This window comes from Rutidosis leptorrhynchoides, chromosome 6, assembly GCF_046630445.1.
Source record: "Rutidosis leptorrhynchoides isolate AG116_Rl617_1_P2 chromosome 6, CSIRO_AGI_Rlap_v1, whole genome shotgun sequence".
In the NCBI taxonomy this organism is placed as follows: domain Eukaryota; kingdom Viridiplantae; phylum Streptophyta; class Magnoliopsida; order Asterales; family Asteraceae; genus Rutidosis; species Rutidosis leptorrhynchoides.
Window position 1 is genome coordinate 104,365,382 of NC_092338.1, and position 19,575 is coordinate 104,384,956.

The 19,575-nt window shown below is 33.2% G+C and overlaps 1 protein-coding gene across 1 annotated transcript; it reads left to right on the forward strand.

Moving 5' to 3' along the window:
- Positions 1-5,007: 5,007 nt before the first annotated feature.
- On the forward strand, positions 5,008-17,278 carry LOC139853931 (protein Brevis radix-like 4). Its single transcript, XM_071843267.1, has 5 exons — positions 5,008-5,183; positions 5,282-5,697; positions 13,734-13,872; positions 13,989-14,105; positions 17,189-17,278. Exons 1-5 carry the CDS (start codon positions 5,100-5,102, stop codon positions 17,276-17,278), a joined length of 846 nt encoding a protein of 281 aa, XP_071699368.1. The 5' UTR covers positions 5,008-5,099.
- Positions 17,279-19,575: the final 2,297 nt, after the last annotated feature.

Genomic DNA, 19,575 nt, shown 5'->3' on the forward strand with positions numbered 1-19,575 from the left:
TTGGCCTATAAAAGGAACGATCTATGTAACGATGAGGGAGAGGAAGAATTTTTTCCGATCTTTTTTTTTTCAATCAAATATCTATATCAATTATCAATATCTATATTCTATATCTCTATCATAATGTTAACTTAATAAGATATAACAATAATATTAATTTTAATTTTAAATTATGATAATAATAAGATTTATGATAGAGATCGTTTGAGTGTGTAAGTCGAAATTCTGTCCGTGTAACGCTACGCTATTTTTAATCATTGTAAGTTATGTTCAACCTTTTTACATTAATGTCTCGTAGCTAAGTCGTTATTATGCTTATTTAAAATGAAGTACTCATGATGTTGGGCTAATTACTAAAATTGGGTTATTGAACTTTGGACCATAATTAAGGTTTGGGCAAAAGACCGACACTTGTGGAAATTGGATTATTGACTATTAATAGATGGGGGGTATTGTCTAATTGAGTGACAACTCATTGGAGTCTGTCGAACCTATCTTCAAATTAATTAACCTAATAATTAATAATGATTATGGTTGTCCTATTTAGTGACGTTCATATGGAATCTGTTATAATCATTTAATTAATCAATTGGGTTGGGTAATTGATTATTCATTCTGATCAAGTGGATGAATTAATATTCATAAACTAATTAAAACAGGGGTGGATTACATACATTGATAACTGGTGTAATTGTTGACAGAAGTGATAACTGCGTCACAGTTTAAATCCTTAATCAGTTGGAATATTTGACTTCGGGTATAAGGGTAATTTGACGAGGATACTCGCACTTTATATTTATGACCGATGGACTATTATGGACAAAAACCAGATAGACGTATCAAATAAACCAGGACAAAGGACAATTAACCCATGGTAATAAATTAAAATCAACACGTCAAACATCATGATTACGGAAGTTTAAATAAGCATAATTCTTTTATTATATTTCTCATCGTATCTTTATTTACTGTCATTTTATTACTCGCAATTTTATTTACTGTCATTTTATTTATTGTCATTATTTTACGCACTTTAATTATCGTCATTTATCTTTACGCTTAAAATATAGAATCGACAAACCGGTCATTAAACGGTAAAACCCCCCTTTTATAATAATATTACTACTTATATAATTATATATATTTTGTATAAATATAGTTGTTAAAAATATAGTAAGTATCACCAGCTCCCTGTGGAACGAACCGGACTTACTAAAAACTACACTACTCTACGATTAGGTACACTGCCTATAGTGTTGTAGCAAGGTTTAGGTATATCCCATCCGTAAATTAATAAAACTTGTGTCATATTTTGTAGTATTTCCTAGTAAAAATAATAGTATTTCGTACCCTCACGCTACATCATCACCCATATAGATACAGGGAGTTTTGTTCTCATTATCAATGGTCTAGCGATTAACTGTAAACGTTTAATCAATGACTCGGCTAAACCATTTTGTGTATGCACATGAGCAACAGAATGTTCAACAACAATTTCTATAGACATGCAATAGTCATTAAATGCTTGAGATGTAAATTCACCAGCATTATCAAGTCTCACCCTTTTAATGGTGTAATCAGGAAAATGAGCTCTCAATTTAATAATTTGGGCAAGAAATTTTGCAAATGCCACATTACGGCTTGATAACAGACAAACATGAGACCATCTGCTAGATGCGTCTATTAGAACCATGAAATATCTAAATGGTCCACATGGTGGATGAATTGGTCCACATATATCACCTTGAATTCTTTCAAGAAACATTGGTGATTCTTTCTCAACCTTAAGTGGTGAGGGTCTAGTTATCAATTTTCCAAGAGAGCAAGATGTACATGGAACCATTGTATCATGATGGATTTTTCTATCCTTTAGTGGATGTCCATGAGTACATTCAATAATCCTTTTCATCATTGTTGATCCTGGATGGCCTAATCTGTTATGCCATAAACTGAATACACCAGGATCAATATATTTTTCGTTAACTACCATATATATTTCTGGTACATTTATATGTGTATAATGTAATCCAGAACTAAGTCTTGGCAGTTTTTCAACTACATGACTCTTGTCAGTGATACTTAAATATTTCCCATTTTCTGTTGTCACTGACTGATAATCATACCCGTTAAGGTATATGTCGGAGAAACTCAATAAATTTCTGCTTGACTTGGGAGAAAATAAGGCATCATTTATTAAAAATTTTGTACCATTTGGTAGTATGAAATTTGCCTTTCCTATCCCTTTTATCAAGTTAGCAGGTCCTGATATTGTATGTATAGTTCCTTCCGTTGGTTTTAGATCAATAAAATATTTCTCGGATTTAAGTATAGTGTGTGTAGTTCCACTGTCTGCTATACAGAGATCTCCACCACTTGATTGATGTTGTATTCCAGCAAAATTCATATTGAACTTCATATATAAGAAATAAATAGTGAGTACATTAATATTACACAATATTTTACACGCAAATAGATAGTACTGAAACATTTAGCAAACATAATGACAAAGACAGACGATATTAAATCGTTTATTTTTCGAAAGACACACAACTTAAACATTCAAGAAATCTTCAAATAAATCAGATGGTTTCTCAGTGACTGTTGGATCGACGTTATCCATAAAGTTTACTTCCTTTTCTTTATCTTTCGCGAATCTTGATACATCTTAACAAGATGTTTAGATGTTCGGCAAGTATTAGCCCAGTGGCCCATTCTACCACATCTGTAGCAAGATTCTTCAGAATTTTTAGAAGAATTTTCTTCAACATCTTGTTTAGTGGGCTTGTTTTGTGGTTGATATTTATATTTTCGTGGATTATTATTTCTTTGACCACCACGGCCACGACCACGACCTCGCCCATTACCATTACCATAAGGATGGTTTCTACCATAGTTATGGCTTTTGGCATGATGATGGTGATGGTTATTATAACCACGACCTTGCCCGCGTCCTTGTCCCTGTTTATAATTATTTGCAGTATTTGCTTCAGGGATTGCAAGTGTTCCAGTAGGACGGGATTGCTGATTTTTCATTAATAGCTCATCATTTTGCTCTACAACTAAGAGATGTGAATTAAGTTCAGGATATGTTTTGAACTTTAGCATTCTCAAATTTCTTTGCACTGTGATGTTTGCAGCATTCATTGTGGAGAAAGTTTTTCCATCATGTCTGCATCACTTATTTCATGTCCACAGAATTTAAGTTGTGAACATATATTATACAGAGCTGAGCTATATTCATTTACTTTCTTAAAGTCTTGAAACCTTAATGTTCTCCATTGTTCCATAGCAGCTGGAAGTAAAATTTCTCTTTGATTATTGAATCTGCTTTTGAGACCTTCCCATAAAACATGAGGATCTTCTACAGTCACATAATTATTTTGTAAGCATTCATCAATATGTTGATGAATAAAGCAACATGCCGTTGCTTGTTCTTTTTCAGAACAAGTGTTGTTTTCATTTATGGCTTCAAGAATGCCAATTGATTTAAGATGCATTTTTACTTTTATAACTCATGGCATGTAGTTGTTTCCAGTTGATTCTAAAGGAGTAAATTTAAGCTTTTCCAGATTCGACATTTTCTATTAAAACAAACAACATGATAAATTATAGTCACTTTATATTCATAAGTATATAAACATTAAACATAAATTTAATATAACATAAATGATAAGTAGGTGACAGTGTCGACCATATGTAAGCAATCATTAATAAATGTTATATAACATAAATATAAATATTAGTAAACATAAATGATAATTAGGCGACAGTGTCGGCCATATAAATGTTAGATAATAGAAATATAAATGTTAGTAACATAAATGATAATTAGGCGACAGTGTCGGCCATATAAATGTTAGATAATAGAAATATAAATGTTAGTAACATAAATGATAATTAGACGACAGTGTCGACCATATATTATTCAGGTGGTATAACCGACCATATATCATTTAGGTGGCAGAGCCAACCATAATTAGTATTAAGATTATCGTGCTGATAACGTGTTATAATTCAGTAGGCTTATAACTACCTTTAGTGGTTTGATTCTTGATGTTATAATTCAGTAGGCTTATAACTACCTTTAGTGATTTGATTCTTGATTAAGAATACTAATAATGAAGTGTAAGAACAAAGATGATAATGGAGAGAAAGAAAGAAACACTTTGTAAGTGTGAGAAATGGTGCAAGTTTAATGCTTGCATTCATGGCTATTTATAGCAAAAATATCACAAGTTTAGGTAATACAATAATATTACTTTTGTGTATCAATAATTGACTATCCATTTATATATATATATATATATTTATATATTATAACAAGGATAATATATTTTCTATGTTTCCTTCTCCCAAAATATGGCAGAGAAATTGATGCAAATATTTTGCAAGTCCTTTAGTTATTTTTAAAGGTTTGTATGTTTAGGGTGATCAAATACAAAATTGATACATCAACTTCAAATCTGAAATATGCTTTATGTAGTTGTAAAGTAGAAAGTACTTAATTTCACAATTAAAAGTGAATTTATCAATTATGAATGTGAAAATATCAATGTCCATATATATATATATATATATATATATATATATATATATATATATATATATATATTTATATTGTTGATTCAAAAGTTGTACGTTTGTAACTTAAATAAGTACAAAACTACAAATTTCATTATTTACTCGAGTTTTAGAGGGTGATGGATGTTGTCTGTCGTATATAAAATCCGCCCCGGTAAGCTCCGTAGTAGATCAAAATCAGAGATGGATCAACTTGAGGCCCACATTTACAAAACAGTAAAAATAGTTAAAACCACAACTTAAATGTTTAACTACAAAGTAGCTCATACTAAACAGGGAATCTATTAGATTGCGGAATTAAGGGGCCTAATAAAAGTCCCTCACCACACCACCCCCCAACAAAACACAACTAACCAACTAATTCAACACACACAGAGACACTGAGACACATATGCTCTTTTTATTCTTTTCTTTTGTCTACATCAACCCTGAAAACCTTCCTTATATTCAATCCAATTCTACATTCCTAAAATCCTTATATTCTTTTAATAACCAAAAATAAAATAAAATAAAATAAAATGCTAACTTGCATTGCGCGTTCTAAACAACCAGCTGGTGAAGAATCCAACCAAGCGAAACCAATCAAAACACTCACATCTCAAGTAATATAATTATAACGACATTTTTTTTTTTCATACATATTTATATTATATATTTTGGATTTTTGATATGTTGTAAACTTAGTTTATAATTTTAACAGATCAAAGATATGGCGCTAAAAGCATCAGGATCAGCCTACAAAATCAGTTGCAATCCGTGTACAGGATCAACCATCATGAAGACTTCACAACAAGTACATAAGGATCATGACGTGGACTCTTCTGATATGTCCACGTCAGTTTCCGAGAAATTTAAGTGGCGGCGAACGGGCAGTAAAAACTCGAGTTCAGGCAGGGTGTGGGGGAAGGAAATGGAAGCCAGATTGAAAGGGATGTCGAGTGGTGACGTGTCGGTCGGGTCATTGTCTGCTTCAGCTAGTGGACGGAGACCCGACCCGATTGTTTTGGAAGAAGAGAATGAACCAACAGAATGGGTTGCTCAGGTGGAACCGGGTGTGCTAATTACTTTTGTTTCTTTGCCACGTGGCGGTAATGATCTTAAACGAATCCGCTTCAGGTAATTTATACGGAGTAATAAGTTTTTCGATATATTCACTGTTATTAAAATTGATAAAATCATCTATATCAATATATTATTTTAATTTAATTTAAGTATTTACCACAGGCACACTTCTATTTTCACACTATGAACAGTAATTTTATAGTTTGTATTAATGTAATGTATAACTATTATATAATATTACGATTATAATTTCATTGTTGCTAGTTATGTATAAATGTTTTTTTTTTTGTTTTTTTTTATTAACAAATGATAGTTTTCAAAAAAGCACAATTATATTACCATTACATTAAAATTAACAAATAGTATAATTATTTTTTATAAATTTAAATCTGTAACAATTCTTGTTTCTTTTTTGGCCATTAAAAAAATAGAGAAAAAAGCGACACGGCAAGGTGATTAAAATTTTAAGAATGTTATCGACGAAAAGTGACAACATGAGTGATATTGATTACAGATGAATATTGGAGTATTTGTTATACTATTTCAATAAATGATTACACAAAGTTCCATATTTATATAAACATTTTTAATTTTATTCATTATATCATGAGAAATAACTAATTTTCTACCTTAGTAACTATTAAGTCATGAGGTAGATAGAGGCATTATTGGTATTCTACGAAACGTCTATTCGTGTTTCATTGACAAATTAATGTGAACATACCAATAAGCTTTCATGCTTACAATGGCGGATCTAGTAGGGGGCAGAGGGGTGCTCTGCCACCCCTAACTCTAATTTTACATTGACATCGACTGTAATTTAATGGGATTTTTAGTAGTGGATTTTTTGAATGTTAATTTAAGGTTTTGGTATAGTCGTTGCAGGTTAATTTGGGGGAGGAGAAAACCTTCTTTAAATTTCTAAGTTTAGTCCCTCAATTAGTTTATTGAATTTCCTTATAACCCTTCAAAATTATGAATGTGTCCACTAATATATTCAATTTCATATATGTAAATATATACTCCGTGTAATTTGGACTAGTCAAAATATATGCCTTATTCTTTTTTTGCGAAAAAACGTCCATGAGTTTTAATAATTGATCATAAAAAGTTTATGTGGGGAATGTTAAAATTATTATTGGTAATATATTGATTGTATAGGGTCTAAAAATTTCTAGAAATTAATAGTAAATGTTGTTTTACTGAAATGAAAAAGTATAAAAAGTTATCTATTCAAATCTCTTATACGAAGTTTTAATTTAACTCATAAAATAAAAATTAAATGTTAGTAAAAGATACTTTTAAAATTTGAGTAAAAATATATGTTGTTATTGACATGTAAAACCCGACATATATGGGATTAAGTGTTATTGTTGTATTTACATTGACTATAATGGTGTGTTAAAGTAAATGAGCGAATGAGTGGGTTCTGACTTCGCATTCGAACTTCGTCAGTGACTCCTAATCATCGCAAAATAATAATAAAAAATATTGAGTCCCCCACAACTATAATTCCTAGCTCCGCCCCTGCATGCTTATGAAGCGTAATTTGTGTTCCAAATATCCAATAAATTGTTAAATTTTTTCCTTATTTCGATTATAAAAGTTTATTTCTTTTGGAATTTTTTTAAAAATATTCTTAGCACCTTTTTTCGGCATGCCATAGTTTTGTTACTGTTTTCCGGAATTTAAATTTTGTTTTGCATGTAGCTCTTTACTATTTATATTTTTCTTTTTGTAGAATTGTTATTATTTGGTTAGGATGGTAGGTGACACAATCACTAAATTCATTATTTTCTTTGAAAATGTTCTTACCATGCAAAAAAAGTCTTGTGCAATTATAAGAAAAAAGTCATTTAAGTTTATTTTAAATAATCAAATTCAGAGAGAAACTTTGGAACTGCTTACAAAACATAAAATATATGTGCTACCCATTAAATTTCTTTTTTACTTCACGGATGTTTGTATTAATATTAATTCTTTATACTTCCAATATGTTACTTCATATACTATTTTTTGTTTATTCACTATACTTGTATATATAGCATTTTTTGTTCTCTATGCAACTTTCTTTGAAAAATAAATATAATAAATTAGTAACCCTTCCATCTCACTTAACATGTTCTGTTAACTATATTGAGTGATCTCAAAGAATCTTTAATGTAAAAATATCCAAAAATTGTTACTCATTACTCATTAGCAATCTTTAGCGGGCCCAGATTTATTTATTTATTTAATTTTATATGTTTATTGTTATTGTTTTTCTTTTTTTGCCAAAATCTTACTATTACCTTGTCGAAATATTGTCTGTAATCAACTTTTTCTATATTTTGTCACGCCCACATTTATTTAATTTTTCATTTTTTTTATGGTCACGTTGAAATGAATGAAAATCATGTTTCCCCAATTTTAAGAATTTTTTTTTAAAATAGTAATTTTTTCAAACCAACTTTTAAAAATGGAAACTAAATCAAAATCGTTGCAAAAATGGTAAAACCGAAGTTTGGAACTTCGGTTTTGCCATTTCCGAAGTTTCAAACTTCGGTTTTGGGTGATCTGTCAGCAGAAACCCTAAACCGAAGTTTGGAACTTCGGTTTTATCAAATCCGAAGTTCCAAACTTCGGTTTTGGTATTTTAATTTTTTTTTTTAAAACACTAATCTTATAAATAACTTGGTTTTGATAGTTAATTTACAATTTCATACGCTAAAATTACTTTAATAATATATAATAACATTACAAACAATAAAATATTAATATTAGTAAGATGCAAATACAAATTTTTTGAACAACACTTTTATTAATATCAGAATCACGGTTACATTTTTTTGAAAATAAAAATACATAATTTAAAACAACACATAGAAATTTAACACATAATTAAATTAGATGCAATGGAAGAGGTTGGTTTTTCACAATTGCTTCGTTTTTGATCATAATCCATTCATCTTCCTCACAAAGATGCTCGAATTTTCCTTTACCTTCATTCCAGAACATCACGCCCGAATGTTCAACCGTTATGTTTTCTTTGAGCCACTCAAACACCTTCGAAATTGTTGTCATCTGACTAACAACCACATTTTGAAAGTACTTATATTTGTACCCCCAGTAAAACTTTTTTTTTTTTTGTTGAAAACTGTCCATTCCAATAGACATTAATTTGAACAGGAATTGGTGACATGTTTATGTTTACAAAATTAAAATTTATGTTTGGAGAAGGGAGAATAGAGTGATACATCCGTTTGTTGTAATAGACGTCAGTTTATATAGTGTAATTAAAATTGAAAAACAAGCCTTTTAAAGTTCGGTTTCAGTAAAAGCTGCCGAACAGTGAAAGGTAATAGTAAAAGGTAACAGTATTGCTTTTTATGACATGTCTAGTACCTGACAAACCGAAGTTTCAAACTTCGATTTTGCATGCTATTTTCTGATAGGTCTGAAACCGAATTTTAAAACTTCGGTTATATGTAGATTCGGGATTATAAAAGTGATCTGTGATTGTTTCATAAATACATAACAAAAAATGAATCCGGAATACGTATCAATTGACGTGTATCATGGTTGTGATTTGGAATGGAATGATGGTAAAACGGAACTCTGTAAAGGGCCTAAAATGACGTATGATAACGTAGATGTTCGGGGCTTTAATATGGAAAAGTTGAATGAGTTTCTTCGAGAAAAGCTACCAAAGAATCCACGTTCAATGGACATATACTACTACAAAGCAGGAGCAAGTGAAGCCGAAGCAATGTGCTATGATGAAGAATGGTATACATTAGTAGGGAAAGCGTGTATACTTTCAGAAAACATCGAGTTGTATGTTTTATTTGGAGTTTTTGAAGACGCACTAGAGTTTGATACGATGTATGATAGTCATGGTGAATACTATTATGCACCTAGACCTTTTATAAATTAAAGTTACTTGTAATAGATTAGTAACTTGAATAAGATTGGTAAAATGGCAATATTATTATTTCAACAACACCTTTTTATTCATAAGAAACAAAGTACAAGAAACAAACTACAAGAAACATGATACAACAAACTAAATACAACAAATTACTAATGAAAACCTATGGGTTTCTAGTACGTGGACAAGTATTCCTGTTCTGACCTTCAGTTCTGCATATACCACACTTTGGAGCTTGCTTTTCACGTTCATCCATCTGGTTCTTCATACGTTTTGATTGCTTCCGCCCTCTGTGCTTAATCAATCTTGATGGATCGGCCATAATTTTCCATTCTATATGTGTCCAGTAGCTCGCATCTCTTAAAGGATTAAAATGATCACAATATTGCTCACTCCATGTAGGAGTTGTATACTTTTTACTGATTTGTTTATTTATATCCTCGTTTAGATGGCTACATACGAAAATGGCATGAGAGCAAGGTAATCTTTGGTGTTGCCAAATACCACATGAACACCTTTTCCTTTTAAACTCCACTGTGTAATCAGTGCCACCCTCACCACTTCTTTGATACGTTGAATGAACCTTGTAGATACCTTGTTCTTCGTGATAACATGTTGTTTTGTAACGTTGAGCTCTTTTTGCCCGTTCGTTAAAGATGTTAAACATGTACTTCGAAAGTGGTGAATTACATAGCCTTGCTTCTCGACTTTGGTCGTAGAAGTGTTGTCTGGTGTAATCAAAGGTATATTCGATACACGCTTTGATCGGCATCATTCGGGCATGACGGAACACATTGTTGAGTGACTCAGCAATATTTGTCGTTGTGTTACCCCCACGACTCCTCTGACTGTCCCTATACACAGTCCATTTGCCTACATCAGCATCTTGCAAATATTGCCAAGCCTCAACACTAGCTTGTTTGATGGCCCTGAAAGCATTCTTGTACAATATTTGATTTGTTGTTGAACCGACTGTCCAACACAAGTGTTTGAGCGATTTCACTTTAGTGTGTTTGCTCAACAAGTTACTACGAATGTGGCGCAAACAGTACCTATGTTCCCAACCATATGTTTGAGCACCCATTGCATGTAAGATACCTTGGTGTCGATCAGAGATGACACACAACTTTTCGTCTCCAATAACATTTTCTTGGAGCATTTGCAAAAACCAAGACCAACTTTCGTTACTTTCTTCATCAACCAGGGCAAAGGCAATAGGTAGAATTTGATTGTTAGCATTTTTGGCAACCGCTGTTAACAGTTTACCCTTATAACTACCTTTCAAATAGGTGCCATCGATGCAAATCATTGGAATACACAGTTTAAACGCTTTAATGGCTGGACCGAATGCCCAAAACACAAATTTAAAGGTGGCGAAACCTTCATAAATTTCAGGTCCATTTTCAAACACAACAATTGTGTCTGGATTGGTAGTAACTAATTCATTTATATAATTTGGTAAATGAATAAAGTTACTTTCCCAAGTTCCAAACAATCGTTCGATTGCAATACGCCTAGCGTTCCATGCTTTGCTGTAACGGACATCCACATGCCATGTATTTTTTATTTGGGCTTGGATGTTTTTAACAGGATAAGCAACGTCCACACATATTTGATGTTCAATTTCAGTAGCAATTAAGCTAGCAGTTAAAAAACGATTGTTGTTTTCTGATACGTGTCCATAACACGTGTGTTCATCTTTCCATTTTGTTATTTTCCATACCCTAGATCGATTGTGAGACGAACCACTAACACTCCAGGCACAATGGTATCTTTCTTGTGGACCCTTACAACTTGAGCTAGTTGTTCTACAATGTGCTTGCCAATAACCCCGCTTGCTTTGTGTAACAACTATTTCTCTATTATGCTGTATATTCCATTTTCGAACAGCATAAATAAGTTCGGATTTGTTCTGGAACACCATTCCTTTGGAAACAATACCGATCTCCTTATCATAAAAAACCCATGAAGCTTCTTGGTCGTCATCGTATGGAAAACTATTACTACCCTCACCTGAATTAACAAACCCAAAACGTGAAACTGGGGCATGTTCCAATTGTGGTTCCACTTGCTCCTCTCTACCTTCGTCACCCGAAACATTATCTTCAACGCTATATTCAGAAACTGTATCGTCGGTTGCAGTAGACATACCATCATCGGGGTCTACTACATTTTCTACTTCGTCTCTTCGTTCTTGTTCATATTCAACAACTGTTGAATGGAGGTTTGATGTTGATTGACCACCCTCCAAAGTTTGAATAAGATCAACATAACCCGAACCTTGGGTGGTTGAAAAAACTTCCTCAAACTGAATTTCAATTTGAGCCTCGTAATTTGGATCATTCTGAGAATAAAAATATATTGTTTCCAAAGTGTTATCATCAGTAACTTCACTTTTCCATTCATTTCCATTGAAAAGAACCCACAAGAACATTTTTAACGTGTGTGATCTTTGACTCACACCTACATAATTATACGCCATTTCGTTTAACTGCATACAGTTAACCTTGGTTGTCAACACAAAACTCCTTCTAATCGTTGTGTTATCACCAGTAAGCCAATCATTTTGGAATGAAATTTGCCCTCCCCAAAGAAAATGAACCATGAATGGACGAATTATAGACATTTTTTTAATTATTGATGTATGAAATTGATTAAGATTAGTTTGAATTGTGTTGTTGGTGTTTGAAACTGACTTTGAAATGCTTGAATTGTGTTCTTGGTGATGTTTGTGTTTGAGTCCATGATAAGGGTGATATAAATAAATGAAAAAGATGATAAATCAGATTTTGACATGATAGGTTAGCAGGTTTCAGTCCATAATTAAGACTAGGGTTGCAGGTTTCAGTCCATAATTGTGACTGGTTATGCAGACTGCAAAACCGAAGTTTGAAACTTCGGTTTTGCTGAAAAGCCTGCAAAACCGAAGTTCCAAACTTCGGTTTAGGGTTTCTGCTGACAGATCACCCAAAACCGAAGTTTGAAACTTCGGATATGGCAAAACCGAAGTTCCAAACTTCGGTTTTACCATTTTTGTAACAATTTTGATTCAGTTTCCATTTTTAAAAGTTGGTTTGAAAAAATTACTATTTTAAAAAAAAAAGTCCCAATTTTAAACTGGAACAGTAATTCAACTTGAATGTACTTACATAAGAATTTGCTCTTCCGTGAATACTGAATACTACAGTTATTTATCTTCTATATATGTAGTATTCAACACATGGCATAGTATTAGCAGAGCTATTAAAAATTATGGTGAAAATTTCATTAACCATAAAAATGGGTAAAATAGGACTATCCTAATGATAGTTTTAACTTAAATACTTGTAAATTTTCAATAAACAACATTTAAAACTCAACATAAATGCTACGTATAAGTTTTTAAACTATTTTAACGATGACCTTAAGAGTTACCGTTAGAAAAATTTTAATAAATATAATATAGGTACAACCATGTACGTACTAATATTTTGATTCAACCAGTTATAACGGTAATAACTATTTATACATATAATAAGATTTAAATAAAAAAATAATATAAAACTGTCATTTTCATTTTGTTAAATTGATGTATCAATCTAATAAAATAAATATAAGCAATGTACACATTAGATGGTAGGTATACATTTGTTTTTTGTCTTTGAATTCCATGGTTCATGGTTGGAACTTTGACCAACAAACTTTCTTCTTTATTACTATCTTTTTCTTTTTTCTAATATAATAATATAGTAATAATTAATATAAACACATTAATATAAAATATGATAAAATATAATATAATATAGATTTATTGCTTTTGTAATATCTCATATGATTGTGCATAACTTTACTAAAATTATTTCCCACCAATCTATATCTGATAGTTTTTTTTTTTAAAAACTTATGCTATGAAACTTTAGTCAAGTGTAATGCTTTAAAAAGCACTATTTTTGTCTCTCATACACTACTAGAAGGCTATTTAGACATGGTTTCTAACACATCTATATGAAAATGTCTAATTACTAGTGTTGTCATGCAAACCACTTATTCTTTTGGTAACTTGGTACTCAACAAACAGAGAACAATACAACTCATGTTTATCCATATACAGTTTACTAAACTTGTGACAAATTTTAATATTGTCTATTTTTTAATCCAAGGTGCGACATATGAGTTCTATTTTTCGGTTTATTTTTGGCAGTCGAGAGAAGTTTAATAAGTGGCAAGCTCAAAAATGGTGGCAAGAAAATTACGACAAAGTGATGGAACTTTACAACGTTCAGAAGCTAAACCGACAAGCGTTTCCACTTCCAACGCCTCCAAGATCTGAAGACGTGGTGGTAATTGAAGTTGAAACATGTACATTTGCATAATACTTAACCTTACAATCACATTTTGAACTAATATGTTTCATGTTAATTATAAAAATAATAAGGTTAGTTTATTGGTGTAACAGAATAACATGAAATTTGAGTCTATTGGGGACAGTCCAATAACACCTCCTTTGAGTAAAGAAAGGTTACCTAGAACGTTATACCGCCCAATGGGAATGGGATACTCGTCGTCGGATTCTGTTGTATATAGATAGTTTCTAGACATACCGGAAACTATACGGCGGAAGCGAATAGGATCGAGGTTTAGATCACCGGTCGGGAAAGCGATCACCAAAAGGAAGGCTTTCAAGTTTCACGGCCTAAGTTCCTTTGACGGTTTGCAATGTTCCACTTGAACAAGTATACTCACAATCTCATTCAAGTCAATATGTGTATGTTATTCTCAGTTGATTGTGTGTTGTATGTTATACTCTTACAAGAAGCTGGTGACTCCCTTATATTGGGTCACCTAAATGATACTTTTATCTTAATGAGTGAACCACTATGTCCACTAACCACAAGTTAATGAGTGAACCACTATGTCCATTAAGCAAAAGTTTGTGGGTGTACTTTAATTAATGATCTCCATTAAGTCCACTAATGGTCTCCATTAAGTCCATTAATTTCCCACATCTCCCACTCACACACAAACCATTTTGATATACTCATATATCTTGAAAATCATATCGTGTAATACACAAACCATTCATACTGGGAACTAGGCTGTGCGACCGGCATACATTGAGAGCTCAATTGCTTTTCATCTGTTAGGAATATATAGCATCTCAATAAACTTGGAAAGAGTAGATTTAGTATGCAATATCCTAGACCATTTATCACATTAGGAACTCGCATGATCTCAGTTTTACTTTATAAAACCCTTTTGTATTCACAATTATCATTTATCACTTAAGACTTGTCACTAAGACAAAAGATAATTGGTCGACCGGTGAATACAAGTTAATGTGAACTTCAAATGATCTTCCCTTTTCTTAGAATCCATTGGCCTTAGCTCAACTTGCTTTTCTAAGAACGTCCAGCCAGGTTGAATCACTCATAACCCTTAAGCAACGCCTTAAGATAGCAAACATTAAACTAAGCTTCAAGAGACAAGAAAAAGTCATAAGGACATTAAATTGAGGTTACTAATACCTCAAGGGACTCACATAACATAGAAGTAGAGATCGTTTCTTCTATTTCCTTTTTTTTTTTTTTTTGGTCGTCTTGATCACATGTGGTATGAATCACATGCTGCAACATTTTTCCTTTACAATGGATGTATGTCTTTAAATTAATGTTGCACAGATGATAGTTCAAACATACTCAATGTTCAAAACTTGAGTTCACTTATCTACTCATAAAATTCTTAAGAACTCACATCTGGATACTAATGACAGATAGGGTGAATTCTGAATATTCACATAATATTTGTACACTTACGAATGTGGCGTCTAATTATCTCAATCTTGAGCTCTCGATTGTCACTAAAACAATATGCTTAATATACACCACTTTTCCATTTGTCACATATAATGGAATTGATTACCCATGTGAGTGGGCTAATCTTATATCTGTCCGACATACTTTTCTTGATTCGCAATACAAAGAGCGAACAATAAAACAAGGATTTAAAAAAAAAAAAAAAACTCATTGCATTGGATATAAACTTAAACTTATAAGTACATTTATTAAAATAGTACATTTATTAAAATCTACGCAATCCTAGAGACCTAACATGCTTAACAAATGCATCTCTAGGTATGGGTTTTGTCAAAGGATCTGCTACCATATCATGCGTAGATATAAACTCTATACGTACTTCTTTTCTTGCAACATTGTCTTTCACAAAATTGTACTTTATGTCTATGTGCTTTGTCTTATAATGGAACTTGGGGTCTTTTGAATATGCAATGGCAGCCTCATTATCGGAGTATATCAATGCTCGATCAATGGTATTGCCAACAACCCCCAAACTACTTAAAAAACGATTAAGCCACACAGCTTCTTGTACAACAGCTGAAAATGCCACATATTCAGCTTCCATTGTAGACAATGCTATACATGATTGTTTCTTGCTACTCCAAGATATAGCACCTTTGTTTATCAGAAAAACAAAGCCAGAGGTTGATTTTCTTTCATCCATATCTCTTCCCCAATCAGCATCAGTATAGCCTCTCATTTGCAGATTATTTCCTTCGTAGCACAAAGAGTAATGAATAGTACCCTTATGATACCTAAGTATCCTTTTCACGGCTTTCCAATGGGTTAAACCTGGATTGGATTGGTATCGGCTTACCATGCCAACAGCAAAGCAGATATCCGGTCTTGTACACATCATAGCATACATGAGACTTCCAACCGCACTAGCATAAGGAACATTTTTCATTTTCTGTTCTTCTTGTGGAGTTTGTGGACACCCGCTCATGCTCAACATATCACCAATAGCTATAGGAGTGTCTATGGGGTTACACTTACGCATGTTAAAACGTTCAAGAATCTTGTTGATATAAGTCTCTTGCGAAAGAGCCAACAACTTCCTTGAGCGATCCCTTGAAATTTTAATTCCAAGGATATATTCAGCTTCACCCATATCTTTCATTTCAAAGTTAGATGATAGCCATCTTTTAACCTCAAAAACATACTCCTTGTCATTTCCAGCAATCAATATATCATCAACATATAATGACAATATGACAAATATTCCTTTAGACCTTTTGGTATAAACACAATTATCTTCACTGACATCATTGAAGCCATGTGACGTGATCACATTGTGAAAATGTATATACCATTGTCTTGATGACTGCTTGAGGCCATATATTGATTTAAGCAATCTACAAACCTCATGTTCGTGGCCTTCTTTGATGAAACCCGTCGGCTGTTCCATATAGATTTCTTCATCTAAATTTCCATTTAGGAAAGCAGTCTTTACATCCATTTGATGTAATTCAAGGTTCATATTTGCCACTATTGCTAGAATTAAACGAATTGAGGTGAGTCTTACAACAGGTGAAAACGTTTCCTCATAGTCAATCCCTTCCTGTTGATTATAGCCTTTTGCCACAAGTCGAGCTTTGTATCTTTCAATACTACCATCAGCTTTACGCTTTATTTTGAGAATCCACTTACTCCCTATGGCTTTTCTTCCTTTTGGAAGCTCAACCAATTCCCAAACGTTGTTGGAACTCATAGACTCCATCTCTTCTTCCATTGCCTTGAACCATTCATTCTTTGCAGGACAAGTGAGAGCTTCATTTATATTTCTTGGTTCATCCTCTTCTAGTTGAACCATAAAAGTATAACCATCTTCGATCTCATACCGAAGTGGAGGTTTACTTTGACGACTACTTCGTCGTGGTTGGTTATCCATTGAAACAGATTCTTGGTTTACCAAATTGCTCCCACTTGGATCAGAATTATGCTCGGTAGCAACGGGTTGAGATTCTTCGGAAACATGTTCTTGGTTTGCTATATTGCTCCCACTCGGATCAGAATTATCTTCATTCGTAATAGGTTGAGGAGTTATATCCAAAGAAACAAATTCTTCATCTTCACTCCTCAAATCTCTCCCACTCGAATGAGGTAATTCTGTAGTCTCAAATAAAGACCAATCTTTATCAAGATCCCCTTGTTTTGGAAACTCGTTTTCCAAGAATGTAACATCTCGAGATTCAAATTCAGTTATGCTCCCACTTTCGTGTTCACCCAAAAACACATAACCTTTTGATTGTTCAGAGTATCTTATGAAAACACACTTCTTTCCTCTTGGACCTAATTTTCCATATTTGTGTGAGGAATCCAAAGTATACGCTGCACAACCCCAAGGTCTTAACATATTCAAGTCAGGTTTGCGACCTGTCCATAACTCATATGGTGTGGAAGTTACTGATTTTGAAGGCACACGATTAAGTACAAATGTGGCAGTTAACAAAGCATCACCCCAAAAGGTGATAGGTAAATTTGCTTGTGCCATCATTGACCTAACCATTTCAAGAAGCGTTCTATTCCGCCTTTCTGCAACACCATTTTGTTGCGGAGTCCTAGGAGTAGTTAATTGACGTTGAATACCTTTAGTATCACATAGATCTTTGAACGAATCAGATAGGTATTCACGTCCTTGATCGGTTCTTAATGCTTTAATCTTACGTTCTAATTGATTCTCAACAAAATTCATATAACTTTGAAAACAATCCAACGCTTCGGATTTGTGAGAGATCAAGTAGACGTAACCAAATCGAGAATAATCATCAATGAATGTGATGAAATAATACGCTCCATGCCTTGCTCGAATATTCATAGGGCCACATATATCTGAATGTATTAGTTGCAATGGATAATCGGCACGAGTTCCTTTTCCAAATGGTTTTCTCGCAGTTTTTCCTGCCAGACAGTGCTCACAAGTGGACAATTCCACTTTATCAATATTAGCCAGTAAACCATCTCTAGCTAATCTATTCATTCTTTGTTGGCCGATATGACCAAGTCTAGCATGCCAATTGTTTACATCATTATCAAACTTATTAGAAGATGCAACTAAGGAAAAACATGGTTTATTATTAAGATAATCAACATCCATGACGATAAAACCATTAAGAACATAACCAAAACCATAAGAGTTTGTTCCCAAAGACAACCTAACAACATTATCATGAAAGTACCAATGAAAACCAAGTCTTAACAAAACCAAAACAGAAATCAAATTTCGACGAATTTGAGGAGCATATAAAACATCATGTAGGATTAGGGTTCGTCCTTCACGCATGACTAACTTGCATGACCCGATCCCTTCAACTGGAACTCTTGAGTTGTTTCCTACATAAATCCACATAACTCCATGAGAAACTCGCCGAAATTCTACAAAGGTGTCTTTGTCCTTAGCTACATGGTCTGTTGCTCCTGAGTCTACAATCCACAAAGGTTGAGATTCAGTTAAGAAAACAGAACTAGCAACACAAAGTTTGCTAACATAAGCATCGTAAGAATATACCTTTTTAGGTTCAGGACAATCACGAGCAAAATGCCCTTTGTTGCTACAATTGTAGTATTTTACCTTTGCAATGTTTACTTTCTTGGAGGGACGTGTTCCCTTGCCACGATGATTGGTGTTTGGCCTTTTGTTGGACTTATAAGTTTCTTTACCCTTATGGTGATGAAACTTGCGCTTATGCCCAAAAGCATTTTTAGAGCTTGTCGCCATATTCACCTCAGTGATTGACTTACCGGCCTCAATCCGATCTTCTTCTAGCTCTAAATGGCGCGCATAGTCCTCAAAAGTCTTGATGTTCTCATTATGTGTGAGATGCATTTTCATTTGCTCCCAACTATGAGGCAAGGAACGGATCATAGCTTGAACCTGTTGTTCATCAGTAAGAACATGACCTGCGTTTCTCAATTCACTTATCATGTTTGACATTTGTCTGACATGCTTTTTCATGGTATGATCAGACTTCTTTTTATATTGGTCAAACTTGATAGTGAGAGATCTTAGTTTGGTCACAGAGGTTGCACCAAACTTGTCAGCCAATGCTTTCCACATATCTTTTGCTAGTTCATACTTGCAAAAATCACGCATGATGTCATCATCCATGCTGCTCAGCAACGTAATGCGAGCAATGGTGTTCTTACGTTTCCAAGTGATGTACACTTCAGCATCCCTTTTATGTTGTTCCG